General features: G+C 32.6%; 2 protein-coding genes across 2 annotated transcripts in view; one reads left to right on the top strand and one right to left on the bottom strand.

Moving 5' to 3' along the window:
- Window positions 1–6446, top strand: part of LOC125863054 (cellulose synthase-like protein E6) — a 7470-nt gene extending 1024 nt beyond the window's left edge. Inside the window, exons 2-8 of the mRNA XM_049543196.1 lie at window positions 3744–4065; window positions 4290–4430; window positions 4527–4658; window positions 4739–4951; window positions 5044–5271; window positions 5388–5735; window positions 5844–6446. Of these exons, the coding sequence (XP_049399153.1) occupies window positions 3744–4065; window positions 4290–4430; window positions 4527–4658; window positions 4739–4951; window positions 5044–5271; window positions 5388–5735; window positions 5844–6389 (1930 nt within the window). The 3' untranslated portion in view covers window positions 6390–6446. The remainder of the gene's footprint in view (window positions 1–3743; window positions 4066–4289; window positions 4431–4526; window positions 4659–4738; window positions 4952–5043; window positions 5272–5387; window positions 5736–5843) is intronic.
- Window positions 6447–13567: 7121 nt separating this feature from the next.
- LOC125863025 (uncharacterized) lies at window positions 13568–17969 on the bottom strand. Its single transcript, XM_049543163.1, has 9 exons — window positions 17733–17969; window positions 17422–17607; window positions 16396–16525; window positions 16174–16254; window positions 15827–16026; window positions 15109–15204; window positions 14866–14959; window positions 14621–14737; window positions 13568–13999 (listed from the first exon to the last, which is right to left on the bottom strand). Exons 1-9 carry the CDS (start codon window positions 17904–17906, stop codon window positions 13896–13898), a joined length of 1182 nt encoding a protein of 393 aa, XP_049399120.1. The 5' UTR covers window positions 17907–17969; the 3' UTR covers window positions 13568–13895.
- Between the last annotated feature and the right edge of the window lie 7773 nt (window positions 17970–25742).

Below are 25742 nucleotides of genomic sequence, written 5' to 3'. Positions count from 1 at the left end.
CCCCCCCCCCCCCCCCCCCCCCCCCCCCGCGCGACCTCGTCAATTTTTTTTTTTTTTAAAAAAAATTCTTGGGTTCGACTGGGTCAGAGCTTAGGGTCAGATTTTGGAATTGTCATCGGGATCTTGTCCTAGTTTGGGTATCGGGGTCGGGTCCTAGATCAATTATCGGGGTTGATTGTTGGATCAATTTTTTTTTCGATATTTTCTGAAAAATATTTTTCATTCACCAACCAAACATTAAAAAATATTTTTTACTCACCAACCAAACATAACAAGTTAGAAATTCATTTGTTTTCCAAGAAAACATTTTCTTCATACCAAACACACCCTAAGTGTCTTACTTTTCTCTTTAATTTGTATAAAAAAAAGTATATCTTTCTATATTTAATAAGTTTTTCAATTCTAATATTATACATGACGTGTTTAAATTCATAATATTCAAAATGTTACACACATTTTTAATTTGAGACTACAAAATTTCTTTTTATTTCTTAAACTCTATGCACGATCAAATTATGACACTTCAATTGAAATGAAGAGAATAAGTGGTTGTTTGGTAGTTGGTTAGAAGAAATATCATACATGTATATTGTATCTTACATAAGTAATATTGTTTTGGTAATTGGTTAAGATTTCAATAAATATTAATATTTTGAATTTGAAAGTTTAAAAGTTAATGAATTTAACGATAAGAATCATATAGTTTGAATTCATCAACTTTAAATTTTGAATTTATTTCCTTTAGATTTGAAGTTAAAATCTAATGAGATGCATATCATATTTGAAGTTAACATGCCTAATCTAACTTACCGTTCCCACTACATTACGAGCATTATTGACTTTAGCTTTAAAAAAAGTAGCTTTTTAAAAGTCAAATATTAGTAATTTTTAAGTTAAAATGAAATGTAGGGGAGTAGTTACTTTTAACTTTTTAAAAGTTATTTTAAATTTATTTTAAGTTATTTTTAACTTCGTCAAACACTCTCGAAAGCTAAAAATAAATTGAAAGTAAATTTGACCAACTTTTAAGCAATCCAAACAGGCTCTACATTACTTTTGTGTGTATTTGAAGTTTTTCATAGTCGAGTCAAAATGTTGGTTGATTGTAAGATCCATATGTTGTATAGAGTAGAAGACTTTTTTAATGCATTTGAACTACCACTAGCTTAATTATCTACAAGTGACCTCTATTATTACAAATTTCATTAAATGAAAAGTATTAGTTTAAGGGGGAGAGAGAAATTGATCCTATGTTTTATTCCTGGTGGATCTTTTAAGGGGAACTTATAGAAATGACTATAGTTTAGGCCTTAACAAAGTTTAGTAGCTATAAGTAAGATAATTACTAGTTGTAACTAACTTTTAATTAACTATCCTGTTGTATCTTAATGTATTCACTGTGTTTGTTAGTTGTATTCTAGTATACATATGTTGTTTTTAGGTAGCTACTCCGCATACAAATACAATATTTAATGCAGTGTATTAATTGTGTAGCAATATCTTTTAAGAAAGGAAATTTAACATAATATCTCAATCTTCCCTAATCAATGGAACTATGAAATCTCATAATATTTTTTCCATAATAAACAAAGAAATTGCACAACAAGATCTTTAAATCTTCATTGATTTTGTTGTATCACTAACTATTACGTGTACGATATTGATACATAATTTTTTTGCTATAGCGTGTTTTACTTGAATGCATTTGGTATGACATTGATATAAATGCATTCTGGTGATGAATACCCTATAGAAATACTCAAATACATTGATACAAATATATAATAGTGAACAAAAATATACTCAAATACATGATACAAATATAAAATAAGGAACTAATGAGCTTGAATACATTGATACAAATTTATAACAAGTTGCAAGATACACAATGCATTGATACAAAATGAATAACAAAGAAGAGATACACTTTGATTCATTGATACAAATGTGTAATCAATATCAGATACAAACAAATACATGTGATACAATAATAGTGAAACGAATACACTCAAGTCATGAATACAATGTAGATACAAGTACATTAATATATGAATAGAATGCATATATGTGGCGTTTGATTCCTTGAAAAGTTCCCAAATTTGCCTCAAATTTGCACCAAGAATCCCTCAAATTCAAGATATGAACTCCTCGTATTATATAGTCTTTCGAAACATCACCCATTAATTTTAGTAACAATTTCTTGAATTCGTAATTTTGAAATTAAGCTTCAAAGCTTTCTCTCAAGGTTTAGAATAAAGTTTCGTAAATCATCTTGATCCAATGTTAATGATGTTTTATGGAAAAAGGGAGAGGAAGCACATCATCATTAAATTTGAATTTGAAAAGAATTCGAAAGAATCGCCCATGGAAGAAAAGAAGAAGAAAATTAATTATTCATGAAAGAGGAAAAATGTGTTAATTTGGGGTTATACACTAATTTGGAGAGAGAAAAGAGTAAAGATAGATAATTGATAAATACAATGCCTAAAATTAAGCCTAGAAAGACACTAATTGAAAGATACAATTTTAAATTGAAAAATAGTTATTAAATAGATATTATAGCTGGAAATTATATATATATATTAAATACATAACATATATTTGCCTTGCTATGTAAAAATGAATAAAAAAGGTGGACTGTTTTTTAACTCAATAGGTGAATGAGGAGCATATTTAAATCTTTTTAGATAGTCCAGGGTATTTTGGCCCTTTTTTGTATATCTATTAAGTTTTTCAATTCTAAAATTCTACATGGCAAGTTTAAAATCATAATATTCACAAGATACTACAAAAAAACTCTTTATTTCTTAAATTTCATGTATAGTTAAACTAAGACACTGCATGTTTGGCCATGCAATATGGTATCGAATCATGATATGATATCATAATATAGAATTATTATTACATTGTTATTTGTTCTCCACTTAAGTAACTGTTTCATCTAACTTTAATTCAATAAAAAAATTGAACATAAATTGTAGTGTATTAGTCTTTAATATTACTCAACAATCGGTTGGTGTGAGTTAAAGTGACTATATGTTGGTGAGAATAATTAATAAATTTTATGTCGATGAGAATAATAATATTTTAAAAAGTAATGATGTCGTTATAAATTTTATTTACATATAAAATAAATGGTTAGTAGATATAAATGTGGGGTTGTTTTAACAAATAAATTTGTGGATCAATTTTTGTATTAAAATTATCTCAAATCATGATATGGAATTCTATATCATGGTACTTGGAGATAATGGAATCACATCTCATGATATGGAATCATGAGATGAAATCAGCGTAAAATCGCATGTCCAAATGCTAATTTCATCTCATAATTTCATACCGTGATATGGTATCGCATGACCAAACGCCTACTTAAATTGAAATAGAGAATACTTGTTTAGTATATATATATATCATCAGAAAATATTGTGTTTTGGTTGAACCCAAGGGATTGTTTGGTAGCTGGTTAGGAGAGCATAAGTAATAGTACCATTTTGGTAATTAGTTAGGACTATATATAAAATTAATATGGTGTTCTGTTTGAAATTTAGAAATATTCATAACTAATATCTATATAAGTTATAAGAGAATTAATGTATAGTTTTATAGTACATGATAAAAAATGGAATAACTAAATCATGTATAACGAATTTCTGCATGAAACAATACATAAATATCCTCATAACTGATTAATGTATTACTCATAACTACACCGACTCCTGACTTTGACAAGTTGTTTGCAGATATGACGAGAATTTGCCAGACGTAGACATATTCGTTTGTACAGCAGATCCATTAATGGAACCTCTAACAATGGTGATTAACACAATATTATCAGTCATGTCATACAATTACCCTACTCAAAAGTTGAGTATTTACCTTTCTGATGATGGGGGTTCACAATATACATTTTATGCTCTTCTTGAAGCCTCTCAATTCTCTAAATATTGGATACCTTTCTGCAAGAGATTCAATGTGGAGCCTAGGTCCCCTGCTGCCTATTTTCAACATGATGCCTCCAATTTAAATGACAAAGTTTTTGCACAAGAATGGTTCAATATCAAGGTGAGAACTTGAGATTGAGAAGAGGTAACAAATAAGTCATGACTCAATCAGTGGCAGAGCCAAAATAATTTGACTAGGGGTTCAAAATAGTAAACACATGAACTAGTCGAAGGAAGTTTAATACTGTAGAGTTTTGACACGACAATTTGATGAGTCATTTCGAGTTCAAATTAACAAATGAGTCATATCTTAGTTCATCTAAACTGATGTGTAACTTTCTTCAGAAATTATATGAAGATATGAAAAGCAGGATTGAAGCCTCCATAGAAAATGGTAGCATTCCCAATGAAATTAAGGCTCAGCACAAAGGGTTCTCAGAATGGAACACTAAAGTTACAAAACAAGATCACCACTCAATTGTTCAGGTACATTATATATGCTATTGTTACTACAACAGTTATTAATTAACGTCGAAAATGAACAGAAAACAAAAAAGAGACATGTAATTTGTATCTTTTCAGATTTTAATAGATGGAAGAGATCATAACATGGTCGACATGGATGGAAATCGACTGCCAACGCTTGTCTATATGTCACGAGAGAAAAAACCAAATTGGCCACATAACTTCAAGGCTGGATCAATGAACTCATTGGTAAATTAAGCTATGAAACTTATTATTAGTAATTTCTTAGCTCGATCTTTTTAACAGTATAAATTTGTTTTTGTGTGTAGATACGAGTTTCGTCACAAATAAGTAATGCACCTATCATTCTTAACTTGGATTGTGACATGTACTCGAACGATCCAGATGCAATAAGAGAATCATTGTGCTTCTTCATGGATGAAAAGCAAGGGTACAAGGTAGCCTATGTTCAGTATCCTCAACGTTACAATAATGCAACTAAAAATGATATTTATGGAAATGTAGCTCGAGTTACTCATGGGGTAAGTTGTAGAAATGATTCTTTGACAACCCTCTTTTAACAATTTTTTTGTATATATAAGACAATTTATAAACTTCGAATCTCGACATGTAGATTGAACTTGCTGGTATGGGAGGTTATGGAGCAGCTTTGTACTGTGGCACAGGGTGTTTACACAGAAGGGAAAGTCTTTGTGGTCGAATATTTTCTGAGGATCAAACTTTTGAATGGAATAACAAGCTGCAAGAAAAATCCACCTATAAAACTGTGGAAGAATTAGAGGAAGCATCGAAAGTTGTTGCAAATTGTAACTATGAAGAGGGGACTCAATGGGGAAAACAGGTACTAATTCCTAGATACCGTCAAAGGGTGTAGTGGAATGTTAAAACATTCATCCTGTTTTGATAGATGTTTCGAGTTCGAGCTCTGAGAACATATGTTTGATTATTTTTGTCCAGATGGGGCTGTTGTATGGATTTCCTGTGGAAGATATAATCACAGGATTAGCAATCCAATGCAGAGGATGGAAATCAATATACTATAATCCAAGTAAACCTGCTTTTTTAGGTGTTGCTCCAACAATCTTAGATGTTGCTCTTGTTCAACATAAGAGATGGTCAGAAGGCATGTTTCAGATTTTCATATCCAAATATTGTCCCTTCATATATGGTCATGGCAAAATCAGATTTGGTGCCCAAATGGGATATTGCATATATCTTCTTTGGGCCCCTCTATCTGTTCCCACACTAACTTATGTGTTGGTTACTTCTCTTTCTCTGCTTCATGGTATCCCCTTATTCCCAGAGGTAAATCAACTTACGTGACCATCTTATCTAAAAACTTAAACTATACTTTTTTCATGACCATCACCTTTTATTTACTTAATGATGTCTTCATCACTAATTATATTGCAGGTGTCAAGTCTATGGTTCTTGCCTTTTGCGTATGTTTTCATCGCCAAGTTTGTGTATTCCTTGGCTGAGTCCATTAGCTGTGGTGACACACCTAAGTCATGGTGGAACTTGCAAAGGATGTTGTTGATTCGAAGGACAACTTCATACTTCTTCGCGTTCATAGATGCAGTGATTAAGCAATTAGGCTTCTCTCAGACAGCATTTGCCCTCACGACAAAGGTAGTAGACGACGATGTACAGAGGAGATACGAGCAAGAGATGATGGAGTTTGGCAACTCATCAGCTATGTTCACAATCACAGCCACACTTGCATTGCTTAATCTAATTAGTTTCATTTGGGGAATGAAGAAACTTGTAATGGCTGCAACACTACAAGAAGTGGGAAATGTTGTGTCACATGTGATTCTATGTGGATTAATAGTTATAGTGAATGTGCCAGTGTATGAAGCACTCTTTTTCCGCAGTGACAAGGGAAGATTTCCATCCACTGTTATGTTTAGGTCTGTTGTCTTAGTATCAATAGCATGTATGCTACCTATCTTTTAGATTGTAATAGGACATCAAACATGGGTTAAATAATATACGGAGTGAGCAATAAGTACCTCTTCATCTTCAATTAGATATCTCATGTTCGAGTATTTAGAGGGAAGTTAAAAATTTTAATTTATGATTTCTAAATCATACCTCTCCCAATTTCACTCGCCTCTCTCCTCCCTCTCCTAAACTCGCTCACCAAATATACAAGTACATATGTATACCAGCTACATATATACAATTATCTGACAGATATACATCTACAATTCAACTCTCTCTACTCTATGCCCTCTCTCGCTCGCCTCTCTCAATCTCGCTCGCATCCCTCCTCCTTCTAACATATAACTACGAATCATAATTAGCAAAGTATAGCTATAGAGCCTAATCAAATTTGTTTTAATGTTATTTGCAAAATTTCCTCTTTACTATATGAAGAAAGAAATAAGTCAAATTTGATATCGATATAATGACTGAGACTCGTACATAAGATTGTTCTAGCTTATATTCTTCTAAGGAAGTATGAACTACTTTCCATTCTAAAAGTCTTTCTAAACTCTTGAACTTAAGAGAGAATTCTTTTCAAGCTAATCTTTATTTTATATGATATAAAGCTTAATAAAAGAAAAGTGGCGTGACACTTTTCTTTGGTAAAAAAATTTATTAATCTTTTTTTCTCAACTTTTTATATTTTTTCCTATTTATTTATTACTTATTATTATACAAAAATAAATGTGTCATTTACAAATCCTTCTTTTATTCATATTTTTTAATATAAAATTAATTTAAGTTATTAATTTCCTGACTATTTAATTATTGTATAGAAAGTTTGTTGCTTTACAAATAAATCATGTGGCAGAATGTTTTTTTCGAAGTTGCTGCCATCAAATTTTCTCTTCCTTTCGGTTAAAATTATTTCTCTTTTTTAACCTTTTGACGGTAAATAAATCTCAACCATCAATTTTTACCTATACACACGGCAAGTGAGAGCGGGAGAGGATCAACTCAGCGTGTGACACATATAATTTAAAGTATATATTACTTTGATGTAAAATAAACACATTTAAATAATAATAATAAATATCTCATGTATTCTAATAAACAACAACTTGTGAAATATAACACATAGAGAAATTCATTATTAATTGCTTCAATTTAAAATGTGCAAAGCTCAAATGTGTTTGAGAATATTAATCATTAGCATAGGTAGTAAATCATTGATGAAACTTAAATTTACTATACAACCACATTAATTCAAATCTTGTTATTGAATTAGTGAGAATATTTATTTAAGATAGAGAAAAGCAACAATTTAGAGGAGTTTTTTTTGCAATTTTTTGAAACTTGAGAATACAATTAGTGTAATAAAAGAAGCTATCAGAAATGTTTGTAAATTAAACACAAAAGAGTTGGTGCTAAGTGATTGCACTTAGCTCTTTTTTTTCCTGATTCAAGGTCACTGTAATCTTTGACTAATCTATTTTTAAATTTGGCATAAGAAAATTTGTAAATTAAACACAAAAGATCAGTCACTGTTGAGTCATTAGACATAGTCTTTTTTTCTGATTCAAGATTACTATAATCTTAGACTAATCTGTTTCTAAATTTGGCATAAGAAGTTACAAGAAATAATTATAAACTAAATACAAAAAGGGTCATTGTTGAGTTATTGCACTTGGCCTTTTTTCTGATCTAATATCATTTTAATCTTTGAAAGATATGTTCCTAAATTTGGTATATTAATTAAAATTTTCTTCTAAATTATTTGGAAAATAAGGTGTAATATGATTATTGAGGTGAATTTGTATTATTATAAGAGATGAAATATTTTATATTATTAATTTAACTACATAATAGGCAAGTGAAAACACACACTCAAAAGATATAATCAAAATTTGAACAAAAAAATATCTAATTTGAACGCTTTATTAGAGTTGGATATTCAATTAGAATATGACTTAATTTGGATATCTAAATGAAATATATTGACAAATTTAAGGGGCTTCATTATTGTAAAGTTGACCAATATGAATGAGCCTGCTATTGTAAAGTTGACCAATAATAAAATATCTTGACCAATCTTATTATTATAGTTTGAAAGAGACAAATATAGTTCAGATATAAAAGCTATAACTATAAACAAACACTCACATCTTTCTCCACTCAATTATAAGAAGGAAAACAAACAAATCACACATACAAGAAACAACATTTCTACTTACAAATCATGCCTCATCTACCACCGGGCCGTTGTTGGCATTCAATCTCATCCCGCTCTACCACCCCACTATCACCATCATCACAACCAATACCTTAATCGCTAATATTTAGTAATACCATTCCCCGTTCCGTTGATCAAACACCCCAATCGTTGTAGTAGATGGGGCTCTCCAGCCAGGGGCGGAGCTACAGCCTAGTAAGGGTGGTCAGATGAACACCCTTCGTCGGAAAGGGTAGGCAAAATAGAGTCTAATAGGTGGATATTTATTAATTGAACACTCTTTGAAAAAGCAAAGGCAGATGGTCCAGTGGTAGGCTCACTCGTTCACCTCATGGAGGTCTGGAGTTCAATTCCCTCTAGCTGTATTTATAATACAAATCACTTTTTAAACAAAAAAACTCAGAAATTTTTGTGCTCCGTCACTGAAATTTTTAAAGGTTGAACACCCTTGACGAAATTTCTAGCTCCGCCACTGTCTCCAGCCATTCACTAAATATGGATAACAATCAAGAAATAACTAACAACATTCAAGACCCTGTGTACCTGGCTCAAATTATAACAGAAGGGATGAGGATGAAGATAGAAACCTACGACAACCACATGAGTTTTCCAGGGAATTACCCACCCGTGGAGAATCTAATTTTTACCTAATGGGGGGACCATTCCTACAATTCTCCCATGGGTAGAACTCCATTACTATCACCCCCAGCAAACAGGGGTGACAGTAATGGGAACAAACAACCCACTAGTCTCGCCGATACACGTCCCAAGTTCCGACTCTTCGAGCAATACTCACACCACACCTTCACACCAACCACAAATTGAACAAGAATTAACTCATATTCCATCGATAACATTTCAACTAAGAATTCTCCTAAAGATTTATGTTCTCAACTTCATGATATCCTATTTGTAAATATGCATTTTAATGAGATGCCATGAGGATTTTTTCAAATTTTTTTTTTTTGTTGAATAATTACAATTAGCATTTCATGGAATTGAGAACATAAATCTTTGGGTGAATTCCTTGTTGGAATGTCATCGATGGAAAATGAGTTATGTCTTGTTCGATTTGTGGTTGGTGTGAAGTAGGGTGTGAATACTACTTGAAGGGTCGGAAGTTGGGACGTAGATCAACAAGACTAGTGGGTTGTTTGTTCCCAATTGTCACCTTTGATTATTTGGGTGAAGGTGATAGAAAGGGAGTTCGGTCCATGGAAGAATTATCCCCCTGGTGGATAATTCTCTGAGAAATTCATGTGATTGTCTTAGGCTTCTATCCCCAACCTCGATCCTTCTGTTATAATTTTACTTTCATGAGGTCCTGGATGTGCATAATTATCTCTTAGATTGTTACCGTCAGGTACAAGGATCTTTTACTTAAATGAGAGTGGATTTGTTATGTCATTCCCTCAAATATTCAGTTCATATATTCAGTTAAAATATATTTGATAAGGTATATGGTTGCACTATAATGTATACAAAATTTATTTTCATATCTTGTTTGTGTATTCAGTTGCAATGATCTAAACTTAGTATTAAGCATTCAATATATGTGTATATATACATTCAGTAGGTGTTGAACTTTGAAATTTACTACAAATAAACATATATTTTGTTGAATACATGCAATTACGTATACATTTAATCAAGTATACATTCGCTCTATAATGTATACATTACTTATACTTTGTTTGTATACATTATTAGTATACATAAGTATATTTTGCACCTATTGATGTGTATACCTTTCGATAAAATATTTCGATAAATAAAATCAGGTTTGTATACATACTTTCAAGTGCATATACATTCAGTTTGAAGACATATATATTAGACTGTTATAGAGTTTTACATCAATGTATATGAATTCATATTTCACAGTAAATAAAAATCAAACGTTTCTTCGACTTGAATACCTAAGTGAGTTTGTATATGTTGAAATTGATGTTGTAGGTAGAAAATGTTCAAAAATGAAATCATTATCCATTAATATTTATAATTGACAATTTTCAAACTCATCATCGATTTTCAGTTCATCATTTCCTCCAAGAATTTCACATTGTCATTTCCTACGTATCTTCTCTTTTGAGAATGAACTATTCTTATCCATTGAAAAATAATAGAAAACACAAAAATCATATATATTTATATATATATAAAAGAGAACCTTAGGCCCACCTACCGCCACCACAGACCAGAATTCCCTTTTAATTTATTTATTTCCAAAGCTAGCCTTTTCCTTTCATGAAAAGTTGTGACTTTTATGAAGAGTTGTGACTTTTATGAAAGGCTGTGACATTTATGAAAGGTTGTGACCTTTCCAAAGGGTTGTGATTTTTTCAAAGAGTTGTGACCTTTCCGATAAGGCACAATAAAAATTTGTTCACACTATCATTTGTTGTCTATAAATAGAGGAATTTCCTCTCATTTTAAAACAACAAAAATTCTGAACTTTTTCTTCTTCTTCTGCACAGTTAAATATTCGTGTATTTTGGTCCTGTTGAGTGGGTTATTGACACCATTGTTCTTGTACAATACGTTGGTGAATAAAATCATTCCATCCCAAGAGGATCTAATTCTTTAAACCTCAAGTATTAGAGCGGAATAATTTTCTTAAGGGGACACTGCGCATTCAGTGGACTCGATTTTTTTCTTTCTATTTCATTCTATTTTTACATATCCTGGTATTTTTTTACAGTCATTAATTTATGCTTATGATGTTAATTATTGTTTTTGAGTACATATTTCAAACTCTGTTGTTTATGTTTCTACAAAGTTATTGTCTCCGGTTATATTGAACCTATACACATATAGCAGGTATATTCATTGTGCAAAAAATAATTATTGTACTCAGTTCCAAGAATTCATGTTTTGATATTCTATATAAAATTCTATAACTTAAAAGTACTATATATAAGCTTACATATTATCTATTTTAACATAGATATGAGGTTTCTCACTTATCAAATGAAGGAATTCATTACGCAAGTTCAAAAGTTATAATTGCTTTCATGTTCAAGCATAATTTCTTTTTTGAATCTGTATACAACTTTTTGATTTTTTTCCTAAGACGGATATCACAATTGTATAATCTATGCAACTTAAATGTGTTTTTTTTCTTATGAAATGCCTTTGTATATATATATTCTTATTTTCTTCTTTATTTTCCTTTTAATGTTGATTAAAGAACCAATAATTTAGTATTTCCTGAATAATTCATTTGTTAGAGGTTCTTGAGTTATGTGATAATGATAAATAATCAAATTCATGTTGAAATAGTAAATAATTATTTGCAAGTTCAATGCAATTATTATTTATGACTACACGAAGTGCGGACAAATTACCTAGTTTATAAGTAATTAAAAACAAAAAAAACTTGCATCCAACCACAAAATAAAGAATATAGAAACCCTCATTTTTTCAAATAAAATGCAGACAATCAATTAAAAAAAAATAGTGTGATTTGAGTTACTTATTATGGAAAGTTACTCTTGTAATTGAACTCTAATAGAGATATTTTAGAGAAGAAAAATAGAAATCCTAAAACTTGAAAAGGGAGAAAAAAATGGAAGAAAGAAGGAGAGTTGAAAAATACCGTGATTTTTTTAAATATAAAATAGTGTACGCCCTATTGTTGTGCAACTGTTTTGGGACTGATGATGGCAAAATCGGTTGACAAATAATGAGATTAAAAAAAACAATAAAATAAATGAAATCGAGAGAGAAAATCAGAAGAAGAAATCATTTTTCAAGAAAAAGAAATATAGCTATTTAATGCCAAATAGATATAAAAAAAAATGCCCAAAAAAAAATTAAAAATAGACTATTTATTGCCAATTAAATCTTAGGTTGTAATGTTGTGCCATTTTTTCTTTTTGAAGTGTTGGAAATACTTGTATCTTTTATCAAGACTCACCCGCACTTTGTATACATTCATTCCTTCAATTAAAACATGTCATGTCTCATGTGGTAAGTTGCAAACTCACGCTAACATGACTTGAAGCATTTGTTCGGACGGCTAACCCTAGGTGAATTATTATTGTTGTTTATAGGGTGAATTTAAGAAGGGTTATGGGGTGTCATGTTACACTGCCTCCTCGAGAAAATTTATATATATACAATTAAATGGAAAAGGCATATAAAAGAGATATATACCACAAGATAGACAATCCTTAAAAAAAAAGTTTGTTTAGTGCAATTGGTTAGGCTTTTGAATTTCAAAGCTTAGGTTGCATATTTGAACTTGTATAGCCTTTTTTTTTTTTTTTGTACATTTTTTATGTTTTTTTTCCTTCTTTCTCACTTTAGTACTAACTATTATTTTTAATGATGTTATATATATATATATATATATTTCTCATTTTAAAAAAGTGACATCGCTAACGAAAAATTACGCCACTGATTATTCATTCACATGTCACACTTTAACGACTCAAATCATGGCCGTGATATCAGTTTATCTCTTAGTTCACTTGTGTTATTATTTTATCTTTTCCTTTTTTCAGATTTTTTTTAATACGTTGTTTGATTATATATTTGAAATATTTTTTTTGATTACTTTTTGAAGATGAACTTTTCAAACTTGCAAAAGTAGTTTTTGACACATGTTCAAACACAAAATCAACTTTCAAATATAATCTTTCAAAGTTCAACTTCATATACTAAATTGTTCAAACATCACTTAATTCATGTCCAAACCCTATTTAAGTTGAAGTTTCACAAGTGAAAAAAAAGATGTTTCACTTGAAAAACTCATCTTGAAAATTAATTAAAGAATGAATTCAATATATAACCAAACAATGTTTTGAAAAACTAACTTTTTTTCTAAGTTATAACTCTTCTTAACAATCTTATTGAATGTTCAATCTTTGGGGAAGAGATGTACGAAGGAGGATAACAACCTTACTTTTTTTTCCCATTTCTCTTCCAAGGAGCAAAGCTAAAGCAAGAGGAACTATAAACTTTTAAATTTTTACTTCATCCTCCATCAATTAAACACTAAAATTAACATGTCGTGTACTTGTGCTTCCGAAGACAGCAGAGTCAGGAATACAATCATATTCCCGTCTATAATGTGTCCGAAGACAAATTGACAAACAAAACTTCAGAAATATGAATGTAGGAGAAGAGAGAATGACTATCACAAAGGGGCAGCCTGATGCACTAAAGCTCCCGCTATGTGCAAGGGTCCAGGGAAGGGCCGGATCACAAGAGTCTCATACACATAAGAAACGAAGCTGAACTCTTGCTTTGGCTTTCTGGAAAGGATAACATATCTAACTACCCTTTAGGACTGATCATGACAGCTCCGTTATCACCCGTTCACATTTTTCTTCTAAAATCTTTACAGCTTCTGTAAACAGCACCTCAGGTGGCAATGCTCCAGTTGATTCTATGGTAACTAGAAAATACACAAGAAATATTGTAAGTTTCTCTGAAGATCGAGCTATTTGATCGGATGAATGGGACCAAGGAATGGAAAATCAGTTATCGCCAAGAAGCACATAATTGTGTTCATCCAGCAATTGAAAATATGCATGAATTTTTCTCATGTTACTATGAAAACCTGAAGCATAAAGAATCTGTTTCACTCTGCCACTTCTAGATATGATCAAAATGCTAACATATTATACTCAACCTAACATTTTGATATGCAGAATGTCAAAGTGATGAGTAAATTGAAGTTAAACTCTCAATACCCTAAAATCTCTTGGTACTAGAAGTAAACATCACATACTGAAACAAAACTATTCCGCTAGAATAAAGTAAAAAATGCTAAATATATTACTACCAGTATTTTCTTGGATGAAGTAATATATTATTATCATTATCTCATCAAAGTTACCTCAAGAACCCCAAACCGAATTGAAACTCAAGAAACTTGAATTTAAGCTCACAAGAAAGTAGATAATAATAGGGGACAAAGATACAGATATTATTCTATTTAAAGGATACCAAGAACTTTGGACATCTCTGCATACAGTACTCAACCAAGTAAATACCCTGCTATTGCTATACTTACAGATGAAATGATCATTTACACGTCTCAGCGCTACATTCTTGTCCCAACCTTCCTCTCTGATGCATTCCCTACAGAGAGTGCAAACCCTTGGTCGAGCAACAGTTGCCCTCTTTTTACCTATACATTAATGCTTGTTAGAAACAATGGAAAGAACATTATCGCTTCAGCTTTGCATTTTTAAATTTGCAATTGGTGACCTAATTAAATCAAGGACTGACAGATAAATGTCGCTATAGCGGCTATACCTTTACCAATATCTTCGATGTCGAACACCTTAACCGGACACTTCTTCACAAGTGCTTCTGCTTCATCATCTTCAATATCCCGCAATAATACAACCTTCAGTGCCCAAATAATAAGATCAATAACAAGCATTTACCAAAAATATGTTGGGTCTTCAATTTTAAGACTTAAAATTTGAAAACTAATAGTCAGAAGGTAATAATTTCTATACACAAAATCAAATATTGTGAAAAATCTATAGTCACCTCGGGAAGCATCCTGTACCAAGCCGTAGCCACAGGAGACCACTTTGCATGTGTCTTACCCATTCCTTTAACAGCATGAGCTTCTAGCTCGATTTCCTACAAAGGAGGCATAAAAGTTCTCCAGAAGTAAATTAAACACCTTAAATGCTCCATAGGAAGAGACAAATATGTGAAGTAAAATTTCTGTTCAACAGAGATAAGCATGTATTAGAAACAATATTTGGTGGAATGAGTGAGTGCACTACATAGGAAGAGTCAAAACGTGTTGATACAATGTTTACGGAACTAGTCAAATGGTAATATAAGTATATTTGATCTTCAAAACTTTGTAACAAATGGTTGTGTTTAATGGTATCTTCAATTAGTAATATTCGAAGCAAAGAAAGAATACAAAGAAAGAGTTAGTGCACTACATAGAAAAAGTCAAAAGGTGTTGATGCAATTTTGCCATTCTTAGTCAAATGGGGATACAGGTATTTTAGAACAAAACTTCCATAACAAATGGTTGTCTAGAAGAATCTTCACTTAGTAATATGCAAAGCCAAAAAGGATAGAAAAGCAAAAGTGCACCTACAAGTTTGTGAAATAACAAAGAGCAAAGTGCTGATGATCAAGCAGCAATACTACAATGTTCAACAATTCAAATATTGGCTCTAATAAGTTTCTTCCCTTTTCAACAGGGAGCAGCAAATAAGAATATATAAGACACAAGGGCTACCTGACCCGGTCCAAGTTTGGCTACAATAATATCTGCATCTTTTGGGGCAATTGGTTCATTCGAGAATTCTGGTCGAGTATCCTGACTACAGCTGAATGAAGTATAAGTTTTTGGTTTCGCACTCGAACTTGATGCTGAATGTTCGGTTCCTAGTATCAATTCACTGCCATTTGGTAACCACTTCAGCTCACTAGACAAGACTGCAATATTTAACACAGAAATGCTGAAGAATTAATTAGCCTGCATGAGTAGTGGCAATCAAATGGAGCACCACACATGAAAAAACAGAAAATGCAGAACTAAATGATGGGAAAATTTTCATGATATAGTCATACTAATAATATTACCTCTAAGTCGATCACTGCCTTTTGTACAACGAGCATGGAGTTTGAAAACAATTGTATTCTTTTCATTAGGGACATCATTTTCTGACCAAAAAAAGAGGAACAAGTTAATTAGCCATCATAATTCCCATCAGAGGCAAATCCTTTATTTGAGAAAAGGGGGGAGAGGCTTAAAACGAAACTCAATAGTAACTACTGATATGATGTTACAAGAAGATCTAATACCTGACATATACTCGAACAGCCTTGGATCGACTTCAATCGGGATGAGACCAAGTCTATGAGCGAGTACTTCATCTTGGATAATGGATGTATTGTTTGCAATAAGAACTTTTTCAATAGCCATGGTTGGGAGCTGAACGACAACCAGACAGCAAGGGAAATAAATAAACATCATCAACATTTCAAATGCCAGACACAATTCATCAAGTAGAGGAACAACACAAGCCAGAATATGTTATGAGGAATAAAATAAATATGTCCAAATCATCGAGTTCATGTCTTAAACTAACCAACAAGTTTATATGGTCCAATCAAAATGGCTTGTCGATAAATAAGCAGAAAATACGCCTCAAAGTAGCCCAGAATCAATTGTTCATGAAATCTTACTACATCGCCTCAACAACATAACTAGTGTAATCCCACAAGTGGTGTTTCGGGAGGGTAGTGTTTATGCAGACCTTACCCCTACCTTGGAAGGTACAAACATTGTTTCCGATAGACCCTAGGCTCAAGAAAATAATAGGAGTGAAGGAACCAAGACAAAATACTAAACAAGGCATGACAAAGCATTCAAAAAAGAAAAGTAACTACAACAAAATAATACAATAATCAAAGTACAAGGAACACTAAATAGTAATAGTTATCAAAAGTAGCTAAATTTAGTTAAATTTGAAAGCTTTCAGCTTCTGCAAACAAGAAAATCAGAAAGTGGTTAAATTGTTTCTGTTTCCTAAAATAAAAAGTTGAAGCAGAAGCACAAATTTACTCCAAAATGTGAAAATCCAAGTATTTTTTTTCAACGTGCAGATTTAAACTTTGAAACGTCACAGCTCCCATTGCTAGCCAAACAGTTGACCAAGTTCATGAATTTCCTATGGAGAACATATCGCTTCACTAGGAGCCCGTTTGAATTGGCTTATTTCAAGTGTTTTTTAAGCACAAAACAAACAGTAAAAGGAAAACAAAACCTAACCACACCAAAAATTCAATTCAGAAAAACTGTGTAGAGAGGGAGAGAGAAGTGAGCACCTCAGCAATTAGGATTCTGCGAAATGCATTGGCAAGAGAAGGATCAATACCAATCATATCAAACTCCAATTCATCCTCCTCAAGTCTCACAATTTCCACTTTGAAATTATTCCGAAATTGCTCAAACCGCACACTGTTATCAACACCCATAGCCGCATAAGCGCCTGAATAATTAACATTCTCTGTCTTCACTCCCCCAAAACAACAAACAAAAAAAAAACATAAGAACAGTAAACAAACCTCAAAATTCTTCACCAACAAACTCAAAATCACAACACAACATCATTAATCAAGAAAAATCAAAACTTTACATTAGTAGGAGCTAAAGAACCACAGAGAACGCGAGTCCTCTGAAGCTCAATGTGAGGAGGCAACTTCCCCTTTGGCAAGTCCGGCAAATCCCATACCGAAACCTTTGTGAAGGTCTCCTCTTGTGTTGATGTGCTTTCGGAATCCATGCTCTCGCTCTCTGTTGCGGTGCCCATGATTAGGGTTTAGGGTTTTTAAGTTCTTACCAGTAAACAAGGGATCCCCGCTTCTAATTAAAGAAAGGAAAAGGTTCCAGCCTTAACCTATTCGAAAATATCTAGATATGCCGGTTTAAAGTTTGGCTCACTTGTCTCATCTTCGTCCAACTTTTCGCATATATATATATATGCTCTTGTAGACATTAGTTGTTTTGACGGAAATAACCAACTCATTTTTTCTTTCCTTAAATAAAAAATGGAATTGCCACATTCCCTTTTAATTACCACATGACATTTATATTTAAAAATAAATACAGCTCTTTTAAATAGAATATCCTACCGGTAAATCATATCCGACCCAAATTCCTTTGGTGGATATTTCACATAAGCGGACAAACTATATCCGACCCAATCCTTTTGGTCGGAAAAACACCACCTCCAACCAAACTCAATCCATTTCTCCTAATAGAAAAACACCATTAAAGGTGAGCTTCGAGCTCTAACCATGAGCAAACAACGGAGCTCCAACGAGTTCACTGATTTGCACAACCTCCGATAAACAACCATCAAATAGCTCCGACCACCACAAGCTCCAAAACACCACCCACAACGCAGCCGACAAAACTCCAACCCATGCACCTCACTGGTCTGGCAAGACAGCCAACAAACGACCCCAAGCTCCGTGCTTTGGCGAACCAGATCAAAACCCCATGAGACAGCCTCCACCATAGCTCTCTTGTTAGCTCTGAGCTTAATTTTAGGTGAGGTTTGAGTTTTCGCTTCTAAATCTAATTAAAATTGATGTTGTTTTACTTTGTGTTTGCTTTTCTTGTTAATATGTTCAGTTGCATTTCAAATGTCAAATGTTATCTCATTTTAGATTTGGTTGGAGGGGTTCAAACTCCGGCCACCTTGGATTGGATATGATTTACGGATCAAATATCCTAATAAAAGAGATGTATTCATTTTTTAAAAATATAAATGTCATGTGGTAATTAAAAAGTATGTGACAATTCCATTTGTTATTTAAAGAAAGGAAAAATTGAGCTGGTTATTTCCAGCAAAGCAACTAAGGTCTACAAGGACATGTATATGTGAAAAGTTGGATGGCGTGGGCACGAGTGAGCGAAACTTTAAACAAAGTATATTTGGACATTTTCGAATAGTTTAGGGGCATATTTGACCCTTTTCTTATTAAAGAAACATAATGATTTATTATTTTTTAGATGATTAAAAAAGAATTTTTGATATCCAACTTATAATTTGTTATTAATTTTTTATTGGGGTGGGTTGGCGGCAATAATTTGTTTGGATTATGGAAAAAGAAATTCTTAATATTCTAAATTTAAAGTCTACAAAAAATATATACAGGTAAATCTTTTCTTTGACAAATGAATTTGAATTAAGTTCATTAGATTTCATGAAAAAAGTATATAAAGTAATTAAAATTATTTATAAAAAGAAATATATATATATTATAAAATTGAGTATATAACTTATTAGTGTGGTTCGATTTTTTATTTGATCTATTTTTTTTAATTAAATCAAATATAATCGATTTTTAAAAACTTAAATCCAAACCCCAAATCAAACAAAAAAAATGATTTGATTCAATTTTTTATTTGGATCGATTTTAACAAAATCATAAACACTCCTAAAGAAAATAGTCAAGATTGAAATATCGCAACAATTATAGTATTTTATTTCGAATATTGTTAGTGTTATAATCTCTATGAATCTTCTAATTCTTCTTTCAAAAATATATATTCAATTACTTTTGAATTTGATCTTGAGTTTGGTGGACTTGATCTTAATTTGTTCTTGACTTGTATTTGAATTTAAGGGCCTGAAATTTGATCTTGAATGTTCTTCTTGATCTTTAGAACTAGTAAATAAATACTTGATTAATGCTCGAGTGTTTGCACTTGTAGCTTGTAGATAAATTTGTTTATGCTTGCAAGCATTTCATTAGCTTAATGGATTCTCCACTATCGAAACCAACGACGTAATTTTTGTCAAGGACTTCAATTCAAGTACCTGTGGAATAGTCAAGGTGTGCATAAACTAGTCCGAACATCAATTGGTTTTTCAAAAATTGAACTATTGAGAAAAGCTTAAGCCTAACCTAAGTTGATTTGAGGCTTGAGCAAAATCGAAAAAAACTTAGACTTCGTCTTTCTAATTCGAGATCATTCAACTGTCCCCCCCTGGGCCCTCTATTTCATAGTTCTTGATGTAATAATGTTAGTTCAAAGAAATGCAGAATTTAGCTTATAAAATCATTTCTTTGAACTAGCATTGTTACATCAAGAACTATGAAAGAGAGGGGCAGGGGGGAAAAATAGTTGAATGATCTCGAATTAGAAAGATGAAACAATTGGTCTAAGCTTTTTCCTTTTTTGCTCAAGCAACAGATCAACTCAGGTTAGGTTTAAGCTTTTTCCAATAGATCAATTTTGAAAGAAACAATTAGTGTTCGGGTTAGTTTGTGCACATCTTGACCATTCCATCGAGTACCTGCTATATCTCCACTCAAGATGTCCCTGAATTAGGATTGATCATAATTTTATCCTTCTCTTGCAGGCTTGGTATAGTCTTTTGTTGATCTTCCTGCATGGTAAAGAGTCTAGCCAAATCAGTTACAGTGATTCCAATAGTTTCCTATTCATTGTTGTCTTTATCGTTCTGGGTATGGTCATATTGAGATGCTTGTTCGTTTGCGGTTTGAGTCTCTTTAGAGTTTAGATTGATCACATCGTCTGCAAAATTATTTAGCAAGAGATTAGTGTTGTTGATGTTGTTAATCTGATCGATGTTTTCAGTAACAACATTCGAATAGCAAGAAAAATAAGTGGTCCTCGTTTTGAGTCACTCATGATCACTTATATTCTTTTTAGCATTTATTGGCTTACTTATTTTTCTTTACATGTTAAACTTGCTTATGTGATTTGAATGTGTTCTTGTTCTTGAATTCACAATAGCTAAGCATGACTAAAAGGAATGAAGTTTTCTACAAAGAGCTTCATACCAATAAGATGGAAGCAGCGCATAATATGAGATGGACAAGATCCTCCATCATGTATGATAGCATCGAAAAGGGTCAATCCCCCACTAGACATGGAATATGATTCAACAAGAAGTCTATTGAAAATAAGAATCCTAACAAAGATTGTCTATGCATTCACTGTGGGCTAACCGTACATAAGAGTAATGCATGCCATAACAAATTAATAGCTCATGAGACAGTGCATGCTCTAGACACATGACTGGTGACAAAAATAACTTCCTCTCATTGAATAACTTCAAAGGTGGCAACATAGCATTTGGAAACAGAAAAAATTATGAAATATAGGGAATCAGAAAAGTTGGTCCCAATCACACTCAAGCAATAGAAAATGTGTACAACGTAAAGGGACTACAACACAATCTATTGAGTGTGTCCCAAATGTGTGACAAAGGAAACAATGTGTTGTTTACCTCAAATGAATGTAGAGTGTTCAATCCCATCGGTTCTTTTGGAAAGAGGCATAAGAATATATACAAAGCTGACATCATGAGTCCTAAACAGAAATCGCTAAAATATCTCACTGTTATTATTGAAAGCTCTCTCCCCTAACGTAAAAGGCTAGGACACATCAGTTCCTCAACAATGAACAAGCTCATATCAAAAGACTTAGTCAAAGGGTTGCCCACTAGGAGATTCAATGATAATCAAGTCTGCGGAGCATATACTCAAGTAGAACTTGTGAAATCCTCATTCAAACCAAAAGCAACAGTAAGTACAACCAAGCCCTTACAATTACTTCATATGGGTTTATGTGGACCAATGCACGTGTAACGTCAGGAAGAAAAAGATATGTTTTTGTAATTGTGGATGACTACACGAGATTCACTTGGACCATATTTCTTACAACTAAAGATAAGATATATGATATGTTTGAAATTTTCGTGAAACTGGTTTAAAAGAAGTTCAACTGTGAACTCATTAACATTCATTCAAATTATGGATCAGAGTTTGAAAATTCAAAATTCTCTGAATTGTATGCCAAAAATAGTGTTGATCACAACTTCTCTGCACCAAGAACACCACAATAAAATGGTGTAGTTGATCGCAAAAATAGAACCTTGAAAGATATTTTGTGAACCATGTTAATATCAAGTAATCTCCCAAAGTCATATTGGGTTGAGACAGTCATATTACTTAATCAATAGATGTATGATCCGATCAGTAATGAACAAAACTCCTTATGAAGTGTTGAAAGGGAGAAATGGATGGGGTTGAATTGGTTTTTGATATTGTCCGTCTTAGTAAAGTTTTTCATATCCCCACTGTTGGTTTAGCTGAATATGTACAGACTAAGGATGAGAACAGTATGCTCATGTCTAAATACACTCAAGGGCGGGTCACTGCACGACCTTGAAAGTGCTCAAGGAGGAAATGACATCCTTTCACAAACTGATGTACGAATTAGTGCACAAGGGGGTTCTGCCTAAGGGGGAAGACGCCATAAGGTATCATTTAAGGATATGGTGATAGCCAATGCCTTGGAAAACAAAGAACTTATTGATTGACCCTCTCTCATGATAAAATACATGGCACGAGTGGTTGGTCCCCATCACTTGGCTTTAGGAAACCTCCTTACCATTATATTTAAAGCTTTTGAAGTTTCTTTGGGGGAAGAGAGTGTTTTGTACATGAAGGATATGTTTACCAGGTCTACTCTTGATAACTGCAGACTACTTGATAATAACGATCAGGTTCTGCTATTGCTCCCAGGGCTACTGGCCCAGTTGCCATCCTTCTCAATGATTTTCATGTTGCTAGGGAACAAAATGCTACCATCATTGCTGAAATTGACTCTTCGCACTAACTAGGCTGAGTCACAGGGAAAGTAGCTAGATTGAAGGACCAGTTACTGCAACAACAACAGGATAACAATGCTTGAGTGGATCGTATGTTGTAGCTCTTGGCTTTATCTCACACCCCTCCTCATTCCTCGTCCTAAGCCCTTATACCAGACTGTCCTTTTTGCTTTTTTTGAGACAATCTTGTTGCTTCTTGTGTTTTGTATTTTTGGATGTTGCGTTGGAGCTCTTTTTGAGTTTAAAACATTGTATATTATGTTTTGATTAGCTCATTATCCCTGCATGATTGCTATCTTTGCATCTCGTTTAGATTGCTACTATCCTTAGATCTTGATCATTTACCTGTTTGTCCTGAGTGCTTTCCCTTAAGGCTCTAAGTTTGTTATGTTCATGAGCTATTTATTTTTTACTTTACCCTTCTTTTTTATATGTCAAAAGGGGGAAGAGTGTGTTCTATTGAAACAGGTGCAGGAAAAAGTATATTTGTCATCATCAGAAAGAGAGAAATTTATGAGACGTGCCAAAACATTCCAATAGCTTTTAGTGATGACAATATGAACCATGTTCATAAACATGTAGCAGACATAAAATAAAAAGAGTGAGAAAAGATTCCACAAACATATATGCAATAGGAAACATATTTAAATCAACAATCCAAGTCAAATAAGGAGAAGAATAAAAGCCAGATGAAACTTATGCGAAAAGGGAAGGATAACAAGTCCTATAAGGAAAAATAATATTTTTTTAGAAAAAACTAATTTCTTTCCTTGTAGAAGTCAACTAAGGCTGAATCCACATCTATAAAAGGTCGAAGTCAAATAAAGAAAAATTGACTTTTGCAATAACAAATTGAGAGAATCTTCAGGAAAGGCATAGTGATTCAAAGAGATTAAAAAGACGAGAAGAAAGAAGAACTAGAGTTAGTTTTTTTTTTCTCAAGGGTAGTTGCAATATTTCATCTTAAAAGCATTGCTGAAGAATTAGTGTTCCGAGTGTGTGAGAGAGTTGCGAGAGAATTGTAACAAGAAGTAGGTTTTGCTTCTTGGAGAGTAGACTCTTCGAATATAGTTAATCGATAGAGAGTAAAGGTAACTCTGAGTTGTAATCTTGAATTGTTCTTGAAGGTAATAAAATTGTGGTGTGGTTTTTCCCTTCCTTGAAGGCGTAAGGTTTCCACGGTAAAATCTCTATTTTATTGTGTTGCTTCTTTATTTAGGCAAACTAACAAGACCATGGTTCTTGTATAGGGAATAAGGTTTCTTCAGCCGAGTCTTAATTAAAAAAGATGAAGGGTTCAAAAGACAAAAATCTTGTAGTATACGATTATTGCCAAGAACTTAAGAATTCCAAAACCAAAATAAACTTTGAACTAGATTAATTGAATATCACTTTACTAAGGTAACATCTGCATACAGAGTGCAAGGAAAACATAACATTGCCGCATTACTATCTTTGTTTTAAGGTTTAGGATGCAATCTCAAATACGATCCAGTTTACAGTAATAGTAATAGTTTAATCTATTCATCTAAAGAACAATTAATAGGCTTCTAGACCTATGTAATTTTTTTATGATATCAAGTATTAAATTAATTGAGAAACACAACAATATTAATTACATATATGAAGAACACCTATAAAAAATGAAATTCGCAAAAAAAAAATAGTGTGTACCATTACGCCATAGCAATGCACATTGTCTTAGGTGTAATAGGACTCCTAGTTACTGCGCGCGATCGTGTACTGAGGTACTCCTCACCGGTTGTTGGGACGATGCGAGCTGGGTTGGATCTCGATTCAAAAAGATGAAGGGACCAAAAGTCAGAAATCTTGTAGCATACAATTACTATCAAGAGTTTAAGAATTCCAAATCGAAATAAACTTTGAACTTGATTAATTGAATATCATTCTAATAAGGTAACATTTGCATACAGAGTGCAAGTAAAATAGAACATTTTCGCAATATTATCTTTGTTTTAGGGTTTAAGATGCAATCTCAAATGCGATCCAGTTTACAATAATAGTAATATTTTAATCTATTCGTCTGATGATCAATTAAAATGATTCTAGACCTATGTAATTTTTTCTGCTATCAAGTATTAAATTAATCGAGAAATACAACGATATTAATCAGATATATGAAGAACACCTATAAAATAATGAAATTCGCAAAAAGAGAGTGTACCTTTACGCCATAGCAACGCACAACTAAGACAAATTAAACTTCGGCCGAGTTTTCTCTCCTTCGGTTAATGACGGCGGAAAACTATGGGGAAATGTTTTAGGTTTAGCCACGAGAGAGGACCTAGTGCCATATATATAGGCTTAAAAGTTTTAACCTAGTGGGCCTCCCAAATATAAGGTCACTGTTCGATCTCCAATAGGCCTACACTTTCGTCGGCCCACACCTAGTACATGAAATGATACATGTCCATCATGAAATCCACATAAATATATAGCTCGGGTCTTGTCCACCAAATATTAATACCATTGCCCATTTTGGTAAACGAAATAATAAGTTAATGTTAAGTCTATATTTAGTAAATAAGTCTAATAGTCCCAACTAGTTTGTGGATTGAATTATACTTCTTGTTGTGGAATTTTCACCATCAATAGACCATAATAGACTTGGACTCTTCATACAACAAACTCCAACTTGTTTCGGATTGAGACACGTCTATTACTATTATAAACCAACTATTTATAGTAAAGATGACATATAAGAACGAATGAAAGTAGTATAGAGCAGAAAGAAAAACATTCCTTTTTAGAGAGGTCAAGTTAATTGTGTCCAAAAATAAAAAGTTCTATATATGGAGAGTAAAATAAAGAATAGGATCGGAGATGTCCGAGAAAGGGAAGGAAGACATACTTGGGGTTCAAGCAAATCGGTGGGCCAAATCCTTTTAGAATTTGGACTTAAAAATACCCAAATCCTAGTATTTTATTTCGCCCTTACTTTCTCTAGTTATTCCTTCCTTCCCTCTTCTC

This window comes from Solanum stenotomum, chromosome 4, assembly GCF_019186545.1.
Source record: "Solanum stenotomum isolate F172 chromosome 4, ASM1918654v1, whole genome shotgun sequence".
Lineage (NCBI taxonomy): Eukaryota > Viridiplantae > Streptophyta > Magnoliopsida > Solanales > Solanaceae > Solanum > Solanum stenotomum.
Note: the sequence above shows the minus strand (reverse complement) of the source record. Positions and strands in the feature narration are given on the sequence as shown.